Source organism: Barbus barbus, assembly GCF_936440315.1.
Source record: "Barbus barbus genome assembly, chromosome: 6".
Taxonomy (NCBI): domain Eukaryota; kingdom Metazoa; phylum Chordata; class Actinopteri; order Cypriniformes; family Cyprinidae; genus Barbus; species Barbus barbus.
The window spans coordinates 35,534,158-35,549,509 of NC_136734.1; the positions used below are offsets into that span (position 1 = coordinate 35,534,158).

At 38.2% G+C, this 15,352-nt stretch overlaps 2 protein-coding genes across 3 annotated transcripts; one reads left to right on the forward strand and one right to left on the reverse strand.

Moving 5' to 3' along the window:
- Positions 1 to 508: 508 nt before the first annotated feature.
- On the forward strand, positions 509 to 2,739 carry ier5l (immediate early response 5-like). The gene has a single exon (XM_079419545.1). The coding sequence runs from the start codon at positions 663 to 665 to the stop codon at positions 1,569 to 1,571; it is 909 nt and encodes a 302-aa protein (XP_079275671.1). The 5' UTR covers positions 509 to 662; the 3' UTR covers positions 1,572 to 2,739.
- Positions 2,740 to 4,987: 2,248 nt separating this feature from the next.
- On the reverse strand, positions 4,988 to 15,136 carry ptpa (protein phosphatase 2 phosphatase activator). Of its 2 annotated transcripts, none has more exons than XM_079419878.1 (10): positions 15,087 to 15,136; positions 13,738 to 13,847; positions 13,106 to 13,195; positions 12,871 to 12,996; positions 12,472 to 12,589; positions 11,590 to 11,689; positions 11,179 to 11,303; positions 10,118 to 10,218; positions 8,533 to 8,640; positions 4,988 to 6,650 (listed from the first exon to the last, which is right to left on the reverse strand). In XM_079419878.1, the coding sequence occupies exons 3-10, from the start codon at positions 13,175 to 13,177 to the stop codon at positions 6,576 to 6,578; spliced, it is 825 nt and encodes a 274-aa protein (XP_079276004.1). In that variant the 5' UTR covers positions 13,178 to 13,195; positions 13,738 to 13,847; positions 15,087 to 15,136; the 3' UTR covers positions 4,988 to 6,575. The 2 variants fall into 2 exon arrangements, with proteins under 2 accessions (XP_079276004.1, XP_079276003.1); XM_079419877.1 differs by having other exon boundaries at positions 13,106 to 13,192; positions 15,087 to 15,130.
- Between the last annotated feature and the right edge of the window lie 216 nt (positions 15,137 to 15,352).

Sequence of the window (15,352 nt, forward strand, 5' to 3'; positions counted from 1 at the left end):
TAGCTATATAGATGTATTTACATATTTATGATCAATAGTGTAGCGTTTCATATGCTGGTACGGTTTGTATGTAAGTTGCAAATGAGTTTACTGTGCTTAAAATATCGATTACCCAAAACAGAGAGCATTTAGTTTTAATGACCTTTTAAACGGCCAGGTTGTAGTAACTCATACAGAGTGTTTTTCAGTTGTGTTAAACTTATGAAAGCAAAGCTTTTAGTGAATCTGTGTCAGATCCTTCAAGCTGTCTCTCCAGCACACATGACAAGAGAGCATGCACTCCGATGTACAATGCGCCTCATGAGAACATTCCAGTTTGGTAAAGTCAGGTTGGAATTTGAATAGCACAGAAGAACCGCCTCTTTGTGATTGGACGAGATCAAAACCTCTGGGTGGAATTTGCTTGTCACTCAACGGTATTCTCGGCTTCTGATTGGCCGGAGGCGAAGTGGGCGGAAAGTTCTTCTCCATATATATACCATGGCAGCAAGCGCAGGCTAATGATTGCCTACGCTCACACGCTGAGGCAGAAACGACCACGTTCAATGTTTCTCCACAGAGCTGACTTAAGCCTTCGTCCCCGCACAAAATATCGTGATTCTGACTAAAAGAAAGTTTGTTTTCTTCGTCGGAGGGGTTGGAGAACATCACGACCCCCAACCATGATCAACACCATGGAGTGTGCAGTGGATGCACAAAGTCTCATTTCGATATCTTTACGGAAAATCCACAACTCCCGTACGCAGAGAGGAGGAATAAAGCTGCACAAAAACCTGCTGGTCTCCTATGTACTGAGGAACGCCAGGCAAGTCTACATGAACGAGAAGTACGCCGAAATCTACAGAATGCAGCAGTACGAGGAGGTGATGACCGTCTGCAACGAGATCCAGGAGCTGAACCCTCTCGATCTGGTGGAGGACTGCGAGGAGCAGACGGGGGACTGCTGCGGCAGCGCGACCGAGTCGGCGAGCCTCTGCGGTGCGCTCCTGCCCGTCAGTCACCAGGCTCCTTCGGCGCAGCACATCCAGCCCAGCAGCGCCTGCTCGGTGCCCCTAGCTCTCCAAAGCGAGGAGGTCTGCAAAGCGCCGGACCCCTCGTTCTACCGCAGCTGCTGCGCGGAAGCCTACCCCGTGTCCAACTGTGACTTTTCGCCGGTAAACAGCATGCACTGCAACAAAACTACAGTGCTCGATTTGGACACGCATGTCGTTACCACAGTAGAGAACGGGTATTTGCATCAGGACTGCTGCGCTTCGCTCCAACAGTGCTGCCAGGGCGCGCAGAGCCCGGCCAAGAAACGCAAGCTTGACTTTGGGTACTACGTGTCCGAGATCGAGGAGGTACCGGATTTTACGCCGTGCAAAAGAGCAAAATTTGAGGACTCTCCATACGCGAGCACGGAGCCCTTGGACACATCGAACATTTCCAACCTCATCTCGATCTTCGGCTCGGGGTTTACGGGACTGGTGAGCAGACAGGCGGACTTGGAGCAAGCCTTAAACGGACAGTTCTGTAGCAAACAAGCCCTGGCGAGTTTAGGGGCTTGGACGAGAGCTATTGTAGCCTTTTGACTCTGTGGTTAATGCGAATACAGATACTTTATGAAAAAAAATGTACAAAGTCTAAGACAAATTGACTTTTATTTTTGCAGCAAAGTTATTTAAGCCTTTTTATTTGGGTTTGTTTTTAGTTTCGTTTCAGTGGGGGAGGCGGACAGTGGTTGTAGCCTACCACTTGTGATGATGTATCCTTTAAAACAAATGTCGATAGTACAACAAGCGTTTTAAAACCAAGTTGAATTTCGTTGCCTTAAACCCAACGCAGACTGCTAGCTACGGCCACAAACATGGAAAGTCTCTGAATGTTTCGCTCGCGGATTGTTTCTTTTTCTCTCCCTTCCCAGGAACTTTCACAAAGATGTATTGTAAAATAACATTACAGCCCAAGTAATGTTGGGAATAACAGGCTGCAAACGGAGAAGCCTATACCCACTGCACGCTTATTTCTCACACAGTACATAACACTTTAATCAGCCGTTTCTAACATTTTAACGACTACCAGTTTGCCAGTAGAACAGGCTACAGCAAGAAGACTATCTGAGCTCGTGCTACAGGAAGAGGACTGTTTTACACAGATTACATTCTGTAATATCACACAAGGCAATCAAGTAGGCTAATGAAGGTGCAATATTTGAACCCCCTCCCTGTCGCAGTTTGTTGTTTTCTGTATTCTGAAATGTGCTGTTGAACGTGGCGAGGACTGGAGCGTTTTGTTGACTGCACTGACCTACAGCTCCAGTTCCTCTGAGTGTGTTTGTAGTTCGCCTATGCCAGTCACTTCATCAACACTGAACGTTGGGGCCATTAATTAACACTACAACTCCCATAATGCACGCCGTGATTTAATCTGCCAGGTATTTTTGTTGACTATCCAGTTGTTAACCATTTCCCGCCCCTTTACTCAGAAAAAGTTTAAGCCTTCACAGTAATTCATGATGCCAGCATTTGCTTGGTTTTGTGGGTTTGATTTTATTTTCTACAAACTTAGACCTTTTGTTCTAAAAAGGCAATCTCATAAATTAGCCATACATCCTCACATTATATAAGCACTATGTGTACTGAATTAAAGACGTTTTCAGACGTACTCTCCATATTTTGTTGGTATTCTTGTATTTTTGTGCATATTAAATTGTATATCACCGGGTAAAACTGTTTTAGAAAGTATTTGTTTAAAATTTATAACCTTAATAAAAAATTAAACTTACTTTGCATTGCCTCTTTTTTGATAAACCAAGTGTTCATTATAGCTGCCTTAAAATGTAGGCCTCATGATACTGAGCTTGACTCAGTTAAGCAACACAACAGAAAGGTTACATGCAAAAATCCTTAGCATGTCTCATCTGCCATATCTACAACAATTGAGGTCATCGTATATGTGCCATAGATTCCATACTTCACTGTAACAGAGAATGTTAGATTTCTAATCAAGTATTAGTCTACAGAACTAAAGGGCAAACGTTTCTAGAACTCAGTGGTTCCGAAATGCCCCTATCCTGTGAAATTAAGATCCTAAATGAATATTCTCAGTATTGTTTTGGATCACCTGAAACTTAATTTTAGATACATGCCATTACCTGCGAGATATTAAACTGTCACCCGCAGGCCAAGAATAGAACATCTACTGAAAAGGAAAGTATACCTATACACACCATAAGAGAATAAAACAAAGCATATCATTCAGTGAAGCCTACATTCAAAACTACCCCTAAAAGCAAACTTTTGTCCTAGTGGCGGGCACTGTGTTCACTTTGTTTTTAGCCAGAAACTCACTAAACTTGCAGACTGTGTTATCTCTGCTGTATGCCACATGGTGGTGTTCTTCAAAATCAATGAATGAAGGTATTAGAGCGCCTATATAGCGGCACCTCGGGCTGACCTCGAATCCGCTGCTCCCTGCAACCCCCTCCCCTCCCCTCCCCTCCCCTCCCCTTCCCTCCCCTCCCCTCCCCTTCCCTCCCCCTCCCTGTCCTCTCTCTGGTCTCTCTCTCTCATCTCCAGCCGAAACCTCTGGACTCCTCTCAATCTGAGATACCGCAGTACACCCGACACATCAACGTCCAACATGCATAGGCTGTTAGCAAGTCCTTGTCATGGCTATTTTCGACGAGCTGCTTCGCGCGCGTTTAAATCTCGCTAAAAACGCAGGTAATTTGGTTGCGCGGTATGCTGTGTAGTGCATTAATAACGAGGCGTTTAAAACCCTGCAAATAAGTAGTACGGTTGCATCGATCTTGGTTTACAGTACTGAACGGTCCAACCAGGTTAAATTAATGTCGGCTATATAATGAGCGTAAAACGTTATGTTTGAGACTTTTTGTGCGTTTATTCCCGAATAGGGGTGAATGGTATCTATGCTAGTGTCACCAAATCTATTTTATAAAAAGACCGTTTGTATATTCGTTTAATTTTTGACAGGGCTATGCACAACCGGGTCTGTGGTGTATGGCGAGCTCCTCCGCGTGGCCAACGCAGGAAACGCTGAATGCAGATTTTCTCATTTTACATGATGGAGAAGGATCCGTGCGCGTTCAGTTATACACGCACACAGAACATTCAACATAGATAGCGCGTTTCATTAGTCGGTGGACGTGATATATGTACTAAATACACTTCTGTTTACACCTTCCAAAATGAGCAGCCTTGTGAAACGGGCTCAGTGGTAACATCAAATGTTAATGAAGACAAAAGGCATGACTTTAATCTTATCTCAACTGCGCCTGTTGAACTCAGCAGTGGAGCCTGCATCTGAATAAAAACGGGGGAGGCGGATGGGTGTTGGGGGTAAATTCGACATGCGTTCATGTCAATTACTCAGCAAGCTGTGCCGAGTTTCACAGTGGGGCGGCTGGACTACAGTGACTGGGCAGATGCTGAATTTGGCAACCACCGAAAATGACTGGACTGAAACTACATAATGTGAACTGACCTGGCCTGCATGTAGGTTTGGTTAAGAAAACAAAACATACAGAACCAAACTTTCCTCAGGGATGTCTTTTCTTTATATAAAAAACCTAAAGTCACGTTATGGAAAGCTTTTTTAGCACCATGATTTCAGGTTTAAATGTACATATATAGACAATTTTACCTGAAAACATAAACTTAAAGAATAAAAATATTTGCCATTTGTTATATTTGCCTTTGTATCTTTTCCTTTATGAGGTAATGATACCTTTCATTTGAATTATATACAGCTTTAGATTAATTACAGCATGTCAAATAACAGACACACTGCATAAATACTTGAAATTTGTGTGAACTGTATATTGTGATGAGGAAAAGAAAGCACAAATTGTTAACCCTGGTAGGCCTCTGTACAATTAGAAGAGTCACGGTGTTAAGTGTTAATTAACTTGAAACTTAGTTGTGTTGGTTGGGAAGCAGATAAACAGTAAGTGTGTTATGTCCCATTATTAACTCAGTAGTCAATTATCAAACAATTATAATTTTTATTAAATACTGGAAACCCAAAAAGCCATTTGTAAGACACTAACGATTTTGATGATGGTTATTCTTTTGAAACTGAGACTACATAAAAATATGGAGCTATTGCAACAAATGGTTTAAGCAAATCCTTAGTCATAATAATCAATAAGGTCATTTTAACTTGTATATCATAATTTAAAGCATTGTTTGCAGCTGGCATCCAGCTATAGGACTGATCTTGTTACATTTAACACCCAGGGCGTGATTCCCAAAAGCATTGTAATCCTAAGTCGATAGATATCATTGGTGCCAATGGTTTCAACAATCTACTTAGACCTACAAAGCACTTAGGAAAGGCCGCCCAGGTCTGTTAGATCCATATTAACTCATGTAAAACAAAAAGCCTGGATTCTTGAAAACACGGTGCAGATCTATGAAAACTTATTCTGTGACGGATAAATATTTCTGCTGACGTAAAAGTGTTCATAGATGTACAGATGGTAAAAAGGATAACAAAAGCTTTTCACCAATATTTCAGTAATGTTAACATGCAGGCTGTACCCTGTTCTTTATGATGTGCCCTCTGTGTTGGCTCTGAAGCAAACCGAAATCATTTATTTACACAGAATGGAGTTTAGAAATGGTATATATTTTACTAATGTTGCATCATGCTAAACCGCTGGATCCAAATTCATTGCTTTAAATTAGCAAACGGAAGATTATTGTATTACCTACATGTGCCCGTTTAGAAACTAAAAGGGTATTTTTGGCATTTTACTCATCTCATTTTCAGTTAAGTGAGTGTGAAAGAAACAAGCACAGCCAAAAATGTAAAACTAAAGTGGTTGACAACTTATTAATGTCTTATATATGTAAAAATGACACATCAAAACCATTCACAGCACACATGCCTCAGCAATCTTTGATAAATGAACAGCAAGAAGTTCACTACAAGTGCCTTTTGAGACACCGATGCTCCATGAACTCACAAACACCCACACACAATTGTTCATTGGCTTCAGATCTTTGCACACAGGAAATAGAATTCATTAAACCAAAACCAAGCCTTCAACCGTGCATCGTTACAAGCGCTTTCTTTATATACACATAAATAAATATAAATGCCAATCCAGATGAAAATGTATGTGCATAACTGCACTGAGAGAGCTCACTGCAGGTGTCTAAGTAGCAGTTCAACTTCCTGCTTGCAGGGAATAGATAAATAAAACCATACAGACAAATTGCGTCACTTAAAGAGGACTATCAGAGATGGGATTTCATATGCAGAACTAAATTGTGAAGAGCAGGGCTGTTTAGATCTACCGTTCTGCTGAGTTTAGTTCAACTCTACTCAAATACTCCTGAACCTGATAATCTAGTTCTTCAGGCTCACTGAAATCTTTTAGGGTTGAATGTATTCGAGCAGGTTTGGGACTGAACTCTACAGGAAAGTAGATCTTCAGGAGTAAGACCAAGTATCTCTGGTGATGAGAATGCATGTTTAGGTTTGTTAACTGGGACTGAAGCGGTTTCATCCGAAGTTGAACTTTTGGTTGTGCTCTCTGATGAGGTGCACATTCTTGTTCTTGTCTCTCATGGTTTGACTGGCTGGATGGAGAGCAGGCTGCCAAACTTGAAATGCTGGATGACGGGGAATTTTTCTAGACACTGTGAAAGGATGACAGAGAAAGACGTTGCTAGTATCAGTCAACTTTACAGCAAGAAAATGTCAAATGCTACCGTCTCCAAATAGAATAAGACTGTATACAGAGAATATAACCACATATATTACTGCTCAGAAGTTTGGGGTCAGAAGTCTCTTAAACTCAGTAAAGCTGCAATTATTTGATCTAAAACAGTATTATTGTGAAACACTATTTAAACACTTTTTTTATTTTAAATTATTATAAAATGTAATTTATTCCTGTGATGGCAAAGCTGAATTTTTTAGCAGCCGTTACTTCAGTCTTCAGTGTCATATGATCCTTCAGAAATTATTCTAACACCGTGTCCTAACTGCACTCGACGTGACAAGATTCCAGCGACAAACAAATTAAGTGTTTGTCACAGCCAATCAAAAGCGTGTGTGGGCGGGCTTTCTCTGGAAGTGCACTGCACTCAACGAAATGGATAAGTTTACAATCCAATTCAAATATTAAACCTTTTTAAAAAGTACATACTGAGAGACTGATGCCATCTTTGTTAAGGAATACGCTTGTTAGTTCGTATTGAGTTCACAGTTTAACAGCCTACATCTTTGCTTTCATTTATTTTCAAGATCTGAGGTAAACTATCTATTGTTGCTTTCAGTATGGCTATAAATGTCATGCAGAATGATATTCAAACTCACATTAGACACTTTTAACACTGAATAAATCACATAATGAGTACCTGAGATTATCAGTGTCATAGTTTGTGTGTTGTTTCTCCAGCCTTGACATTGCAGAAATAGAAACTTTTCTAAAATAGAAATTTCACGTGTCGCCATCGGGGCTGATTAACTCAGATTAACCTGGAAAAGATAGCTTTTATTGTGTGTCGCAGCGGTGCGTGTAGTTAGGACACAGTGTAATACACTGATCTGGTGTTTAAGAAAGATTTCTTATTATTATCAATGATGAAAACTATTTTCACGGAAAGCTTTTTTTCAGGATTTTTTGATAAACGGAACATTCAAAAGAACAGCGTTTATTTGCCATAGAAATCTTTTGTAATGCTTTAAATGTCTCGACAGTCGCTTCTGATCAATTTCATGCATCCATGCTGAATAACAGTCTGTGGGAAGCTCTTGAAGTGCATAGGATCCTTGAAATACACATAAGGCCAATGAAGACGTGAAGCAAGGGCCCCTTAATATGTATTTCAAAGTAGAAAAGAAGTAAAATTGAGACAAAAGCATACTGAAATGTCTCTCAGATACAGAATTAAAACCTTTCATATATATATATATATGAATAGCTTTCATACTCAGAAAAAACATCTCTTTAACTTGTATTTAAGTTGAAAGACATCAGTAACAGTCATGAGTTCCTGGCTGATGGAGTCAAAGAGAGAACGAGAGTGTGATATATACGGGGGTGGGGAAAGACAGACGGGGCGAGAGAGAGAGAGGGAAGGAGGAGGGGAATTTGCAGACAGACTGGCCCCTCAGCGCAGAGCGGAGAGAAGGGGGAGGGAGCACAGCCTTCTCAAAAACACAGGATGTGGGCTTTGGAGGAGGGGTGGGGCACTCGGTTCTTCCCCTCGAACACACATGCTTGCTCAATTAACGCTTTCAGCTCTGGTCTTAAAGCTTCACAAACTGTGAATCCACAGCTTGCCATTTGCAATGACGCATATATAAATGTCACATTTAGACAGTGTGAGTGGGTAGCCTGCGATTCTGCTTTCTGAATAGAATGTTTATTCGGATATTTCTGTTCAGTTGTGATAAAACAGGACTTAGTGTACTAACTACCAATGTAACATTTACACACTCTATATAAGGAGCCCCTAGCACACCAAGTTTACTCCTGACATTTAAAAGTGCTTACAATACCATGATACTTACTTCCGCTTTATACATTCGTATGAGACCTTGATTGACTTTAGACCAAGAAGGAACAGCGCTGATGTTCCAAAGCTGATTCGAGTGTTCGGCAAAAGGGCCCGTTTTCATCTAAAAGAGGAAAAATACGTAGTGATTAAGAAGATGATAGTAAACTTAAGATATACAGTGCAATCCGCATTAAAGCGGGATTTAATGGAGCAATTTGAAACCTAACATTTCTACTTTGAATAAGATATTTTAACTGTGGTGGAAAGTTGCTAAGATAAAAATTGATTTTATTCGGAGAAGAAAAGAATAAATTCTTATGTTTGTGCTGACCACAGATCAGATCTGTCAAATACCAATATAACAATCGTTATGAAAGCGGTTCTTCAAATTAGTTGCAGAAACAAAAGGTCACAAGAAAACAAATAAACAAACAAATGAACAGAATTTAGCGCTACTATAAGCAAAATAGTGGCAACACAACTAAACTAAAACATAAATTACTGAAAAAGTTACTGAAAATCAGAGTTCATAGAGTTTATACAATAAATAATGTTTCTGATTGTGGAGGAAATCAAAATAAACTGCTGTTCAAAAGTTTGTGGTGGATAAGAGTTTTTCATATTTTTGAAAGAAATCTCTTATGTTCACCCAAGCTGCATTTATTTGCACTGAAAAATACAGTAAAATGGTCATTTTTGTGAAATATTATTAAAATAGCTGTTTTCTATTGTAATATATTTTGAAATATAATTTCGCCTTGTGATTGCAAAGCTGAATTTTCAGTAGTCATTACTCCAGTCCTTCAGTGTCACATGACCATTCAGAAATAATAATTTTACCATGCTGAAACTGTGATAAGTGTTTTTTTCAGGATTCTTTGATGAATAGTAATTTCAAAAGAAAAAAATATATATTTAAAATAACAGTAACACTATAAATGCCTTAACTGACAGTTTTGCATCTACTGGATCCTTGCTGCATAAAAGTATTCACTCTTTTTAAAAAAAATATTACTGACCCCAAACGTTTGATTAGTAGTATATGTGTGGAGATATAAGAATATTATAAAAAGATTATTAACTCCTCTGTAGTATTGGTAATTTGACAGTCATCATCAATTCACTGTACTATAAAGTCTATTCATGAGAGTTTATGAGAGAGAGGGGCTTGAAGGTTGCCCTTGGGAAAGAGCACTTTATGAATGGCAGTGCTGTGTGGCTTTACTCCACACACACACAGCTCTCGTCAAGCCAGACTTTCCAGAAACCTACTAGCCCCACAAAGAGGATTGGAGAGAAGGAAAGGGAGGAGAGAGAGCGAGAGAGACAGAGGAAAGAGAAAGGAGGGGGTGAGCCCTAGGGGCCTTAGGAGTGATTCACAACAACATGCAGGGAAGGAAGGAAATGACTCATGTGAGTGGAGTCCAAACACAACCTCCCTGAGAGAGAGAGAGAATTTGAAACTATATATTGTAAGTATTTACATGAATGGAACTTATGAGTGTTTGTTTGTGTGTGATCTAAATTTCATCCTCCCAACAAAATGAAAATGAAAGGAAAAATGGTCTTTCCACTAGCAGACGCCAGAAGACACACACCTCATTGATGAATTTAATGCACTCCAGAAACATGTAGTCTTGGTGGTACTCGTTTACGACCTTCTCCTCCACAAAGTGTCTGGGCTCCAGGGTTGGGTGGTCTACACACAAAACATGAACAAACACACTTCAGTTACACAGTGTGACCACTAGGTGTATCCATGTTAGTCACTGCAAACAACAATGAACCTGAATTCAGCCAGCTCTAGGTACAGTGTTTTTACATTTTAATGTATACTAAAACTATTAAAAACTGCAATAAAACTGAAATTAAATGTAAATATTAGATAGAAACTTAAAATGAAAATTTGAAATTTACAGAAAATGAAGTACAAGTATTAAAATGACTAAAATTGAAACAAAAATTTAAGCTAAACAGAAATACAAATAAAATCATAAAAATTATAAAATCAAATAAATCACTAAAACTTAAACTAAATATTATAATAATTATAACAGTCTGTCTAGATCTACCAAAAAGTCAGAACTTGCTGTTGTTAAAGGAACACTCCACTTTTTTTGAAAATATGCAAATTTTCCAACTCCCCAAGAGTTGATATTACACAGCGCCTGAAAGTAGTCCCTAGCTATATCATAACTAGTTACCTAGCTGGGGACTACTTTCAGGCGCTGCATAATATCATTGCGCCTGCTGCACCCATGGTACAGCAGCAAAGTTCCTTGTTTATTACGCCAGAATGAGAGTATAGTTCCTAGACATATCAGCCTAGAAAATCGCAACTTTTCATTTTCCATCAGTCTTAGTACACACTGTAACTACAGAAGAGTCAAGTTTTAAATAGGAAAAATATCGAAACTCTTTGGTCATCATTTTTGAGCGAGATGCTAACGGTCTAATCAGATTCAATGATCTATGCTAAGCTATGGATCAGCTGAATGGATTCGAAAACAGTAAAACTCAACTGTTTAACTCTTGGGGAGTTGGAAAATGAGCCCGTTTTAAAAAAAAAGCAGAGAGTTCCTTTAAAGACTAAAAATGGAGGCATCTCCAGGCCAGGACACATTATCAATAAAATGGGCAACAAAGGAGGAGTCGTTACCTATAAGCTGTGAGCTCCCCCATATGAAGGGAAGGAATTGAAAGTCGTCAAGACCCCACACACCCTGACTCCCTGCTGGCTCCATCCTATATGTCTTCTGCAGTTTGTGCATCAATCGCAGATACCTATGCCAATAAGATCATAATGCTTAATGCAAATGAGTTCTTCACAGTTTTAGACCATCAACGGCCACGCATTAGTGTGCAGTAATGTGCAGACTTGCTGGGAGTTCATAAAAGCAGGAAATGATCAGTGCGTTTATCAGATAAGGGACAGAGCGTAAATTATGTGAAAAATAATAAGTTTTTTAAAAACGAAGCATTAACATGTTAGACTGCACCCCATAAAAAAACAGTCAACAACCAATTTAAAGCATTCAAAATAAGAAGTCAAGCAATAAGATGCACTAACTTGTCAAAAACATTAAATATGATGGCCAGCTGGTCCTCTATGCGCAGAGCTCCCACCTTACAAAGACAGCAGAGGAACGCAGCAAATGCCGCCTCGTGACCTGCACACAGAAACATGTTATTTCTTATGCTAAATATATATTTTTTTGACTCATGAACGCTTTCAGTGTTATCAGTTTGAATCATGACAGACTTTATATGAAACAAGAACCGTTGAGTGTACTGAATCTGAATCGTGTTAAACTCTCAAAAGCATCCAAATGTTTTGTGTTTCAACAGCGCCCTCTAGTGATTATCCAGAAGAACAACATTCAATTTGTATATAATGGACCCTTTTTACATTTCCAGCGTTCTCTGAATGCCGTAGTTTGGTAAACTTCTACAGTGGTAAACAGAAACTACAGCTAATATAATTTTCCCCATTTGCTCCAATAGCAAAAGAAAAAAAAATCCATGACAGTGCCTCTGTGACTTTACAAAAGAGGGAAAAATACTGAGAGATCAATTACGTTGGTCAGAAGAGAGAAAGATGTCAAATTTGCCATCACTCCCTCAGCCGCTGTATTAGAAAAACTCATGCAGCTGTGTTAAATAGTACAGTTATAAATACACAATTTAAAAAAAAATGAAAATACAAAAAACTTAACTGTGAAAATGCATCATCACAGTCTTTTAAAAAAAGAGTCCATATAGCTAATGTTTTGAAAGTAAAAATCTAAAAGACTAGTTCATGTCTTTATTATTCTCTCTGATGTGACAGTTGAATTTATTAATGAGTGATAGATAAAAGTTATCATTTCTCTTCAAAGCAAACTATGGAAAAACACATACACAAACATAAAAGAAATACATTGAACTTATATTTGTGTTTCCCCACACAGACCTGTGCCATAGTCAATCCTGGTGGAGTTGCCCACAGCCTCTTTCAGGTAGACAGCAATCTCTGGAGCAGCATCATGGCGCTCTGATGGCAGAATGGCTGCGACCAGAGCCTCTGCTTCCTGCACACACAAAACACTGTTACATCATTTCACATAATACGAGCAGCACAGAAATGACACATTGCCATCAAAAAAATATTCACCTTAACCAATTCTCTCATTCAAAAACTGCACTAAAAAACTCAGTTTTAATTTGAAGAAACACAACAGAAGACAATCAAATGGATGGTGAATATTGTCTGAAGGCACTGTACTAGCAATGCTTGATCAAGAATTGATACCAAAACAAATGAAAACAGTGTAAAGGTAAACAATGGTCATATAGATATACGGGCACTCACCTGGTCTAGTTTAGCATACCATGTGCGGTAAGCTTTATTGCCGAAGCGAGATGGTTGGTCGACTGGTGGTGTCTCATCGATCCAGCGATCTAATGTTGCCAACATAGCTAGCAACTTCTCCACTGTCTAATAGCAAAGAAAAGCATGCAAGCACATTTCTATGAACATGCATTATTGTGATCAAATCTGTTACATACAGACCAGCAGTATAGAGAAAAGCTGGACAGTGACCCACCTCAGACACCTGGTATTCACAGGTAAGTTTCTTTCCCTTCACACCCTCATTCAGGGTCAGAATGAATCCCATGTAGTCTGCATATGCCTACTTACACAAAACAGAAACATGCTCAAATGTAAGCAAAAGACGGTTTAATGACTTTTAAGGGAGATGTTAGCAAGTAATATATAGTTATTAATAAAATTATTATTGATTTAATTACTATTATTACTCTTATTATTGTTGTCATTATTATTATTATGCCTTTGCAAAAAAAAGTTGCAATTTGTTTGACTGAAATTTTAAGTTATTTGGTTGTGTAATTTCAACAAGGCAGTCCTCAATCTAGAATAAAACAGCTCTTTACAGGCCAGAACACATTTCTGATGAGGAACAACACTGAGTGCACCTTTAACAGGAGTAATATATGCAGAGGTTCTCATGACTTTTTTTTTTTTTAGGACTGTCTCTTTAAAATGTAATGGTGCTGCTGCAACTAGCCACACAACAAAAAGTGTGTCAAACAATAGAGATTCCTATTATTATCTTTAAACTCCAGAGATACTGAGAAAAGAGACTGATAATGAGCTATTTTTTTTCATCTCTCAAAGTAGCAGATGAACTGCTCTTAAGTGGGTTGTACAACATACCTGTGATCTTTTCCATTTGCCCATATCAGGCACCATGCTGATCTCCTTCTTTGGCACCATGAAGCTGAAATTGAGAGGATTGGGAGGCTTGTCATCCTCGTGGGAGGAGCCTATCCAAAAGACACAAAATATGATGGATGCGTTCAAATTCAGAGTCAAATTAAAATTTAATTAATACTAATAATGAAACATAAGAACTGATAGCAATTTCAAGTAACTTAATAAACTGGTTATAATTTATTTTTAAAAACTTTTAAAGGACATGTCAGGTCCAAAAATAATCATTTATCCAGCCCCCCAAAAATACCAATACTTATTATCATCAAAACATAAGGTTATAATTCCAAGCATTTATATGGTAATCTGACAGAAAGGATTGAAGAAGAAATAGTCTCATACATCTCCCCTAACGTATTAAATGTTAATTACACAGTGGCTGTATTTCTTGTGGGTTGATAAATGCACATGAATTTGTGTGACAATGAACACAACACTTCAGTGTGTGTGTTTATTAAGAGCTGGGGTACAAATAAAGTAAATATATCAAAATAAAAATCGCATCCAAAATAAAGGTTTTTGTTTACCTAATATATGTGTGTGTATTGTGTATATTTATTATGTATGTATAAAGACACACACATACAGCAAATGTTTTGAAAATATTTATATGTATATCTTTATATTCATAGAATTTAAATTATATATAAATATATGAACGTAACATTTTTCTTAAATATATACATGCATGTGTATGTATTTGTATATACACATTACATGTGCATATACTATACTATGTAAACAAAAATGTATTTAAACTTAAAAAATTTCTTAAATGTATGCATGCATGTGTATTTATATATACATAAATATACACAGTACACGTGCATATACTATGTAAACAAGAGCGTTTGTTTTGGACGCGATTAATCGTTCAGCACTAGAATATATCAACACGCTACACTAGAACTGACAACGTCATCTGCTAAAGAGGAGGTTTACCCAACTAAGTTTAAAACTAAATGTGTTCAACCGCTATGTCCATCACTCTCACTAAAGTATATTTTAAACAGAATTGTAAGTATATTAATATTGCAAATAAGTAATAATATTGGGTCATTTGTTCGCAGAAAGGGCGTTATAAGCTATAAATGCGCCACGGCGCAGAGCTGACAGACTCATCGATTCATTAGAAGCGGTGAGCCCACAATTAAGCGTTTTTCCTGCACATATGCACATCACTTTCACCCCTTCAGATTTTGAACAACAGCATATATAATCTGCAGATATCACTGGTATCTTCGCTTTTGAATTATCCGTGTATAAATGAAGGTTTGATTTATGTAAGTTACCTGACGGCTGCTCAGTCTCCGCCATGTTTACTGTGTGAACATGAAAACACAACCCTTCAACTCTCGACCGCAGTTTCGCTTAAAAAAAAAAACTTGATTAGCGAATGTAACTTCATGTGAGAAAATGTTACTTTTTTTTTTTTTATTAACAAGAACGTGTATTTTACAAACGTTATGATATAAACAATAAACATGATACATGATATAGGCTAAACAATTATACACTAGCGGGGCTGTATACAAATACAAATGTATATAAAATATTA

What these genes read in the sequence shown, in the direction of transcription:
- ptpa (XM_079419877.1), bottom strand. Translation starts at nt 15,111, where the DNA reads ATGGCGGAGACTGAGCAGCCGTCAG. An exon ending in GGAGACTGAGCAGCCGTCAG is followed by an intron (nt 13,848 to 15,086) that starts GTAACTTACATA and finishes TCTTTTGGATAG; the next exon opens with GCTCCTCCCACGAGGATGAC. An exon ending in GCATTAAATTCATCAATGAG is followed by an intron (nt 8,641 to 10,117) that starts GTGTGTGTCTTC and finishes TTCCTCTTTTAG; the next exon opens with ATGAAAACGGGCCCTTTTGC.
- ier5l (XM_079419545.1), top strand. Translation starts at nt 663, where the DNA reads ATGATCAACACCATGGAGTGTGCAGTGGATGCACAAAGTCTCATTTCG.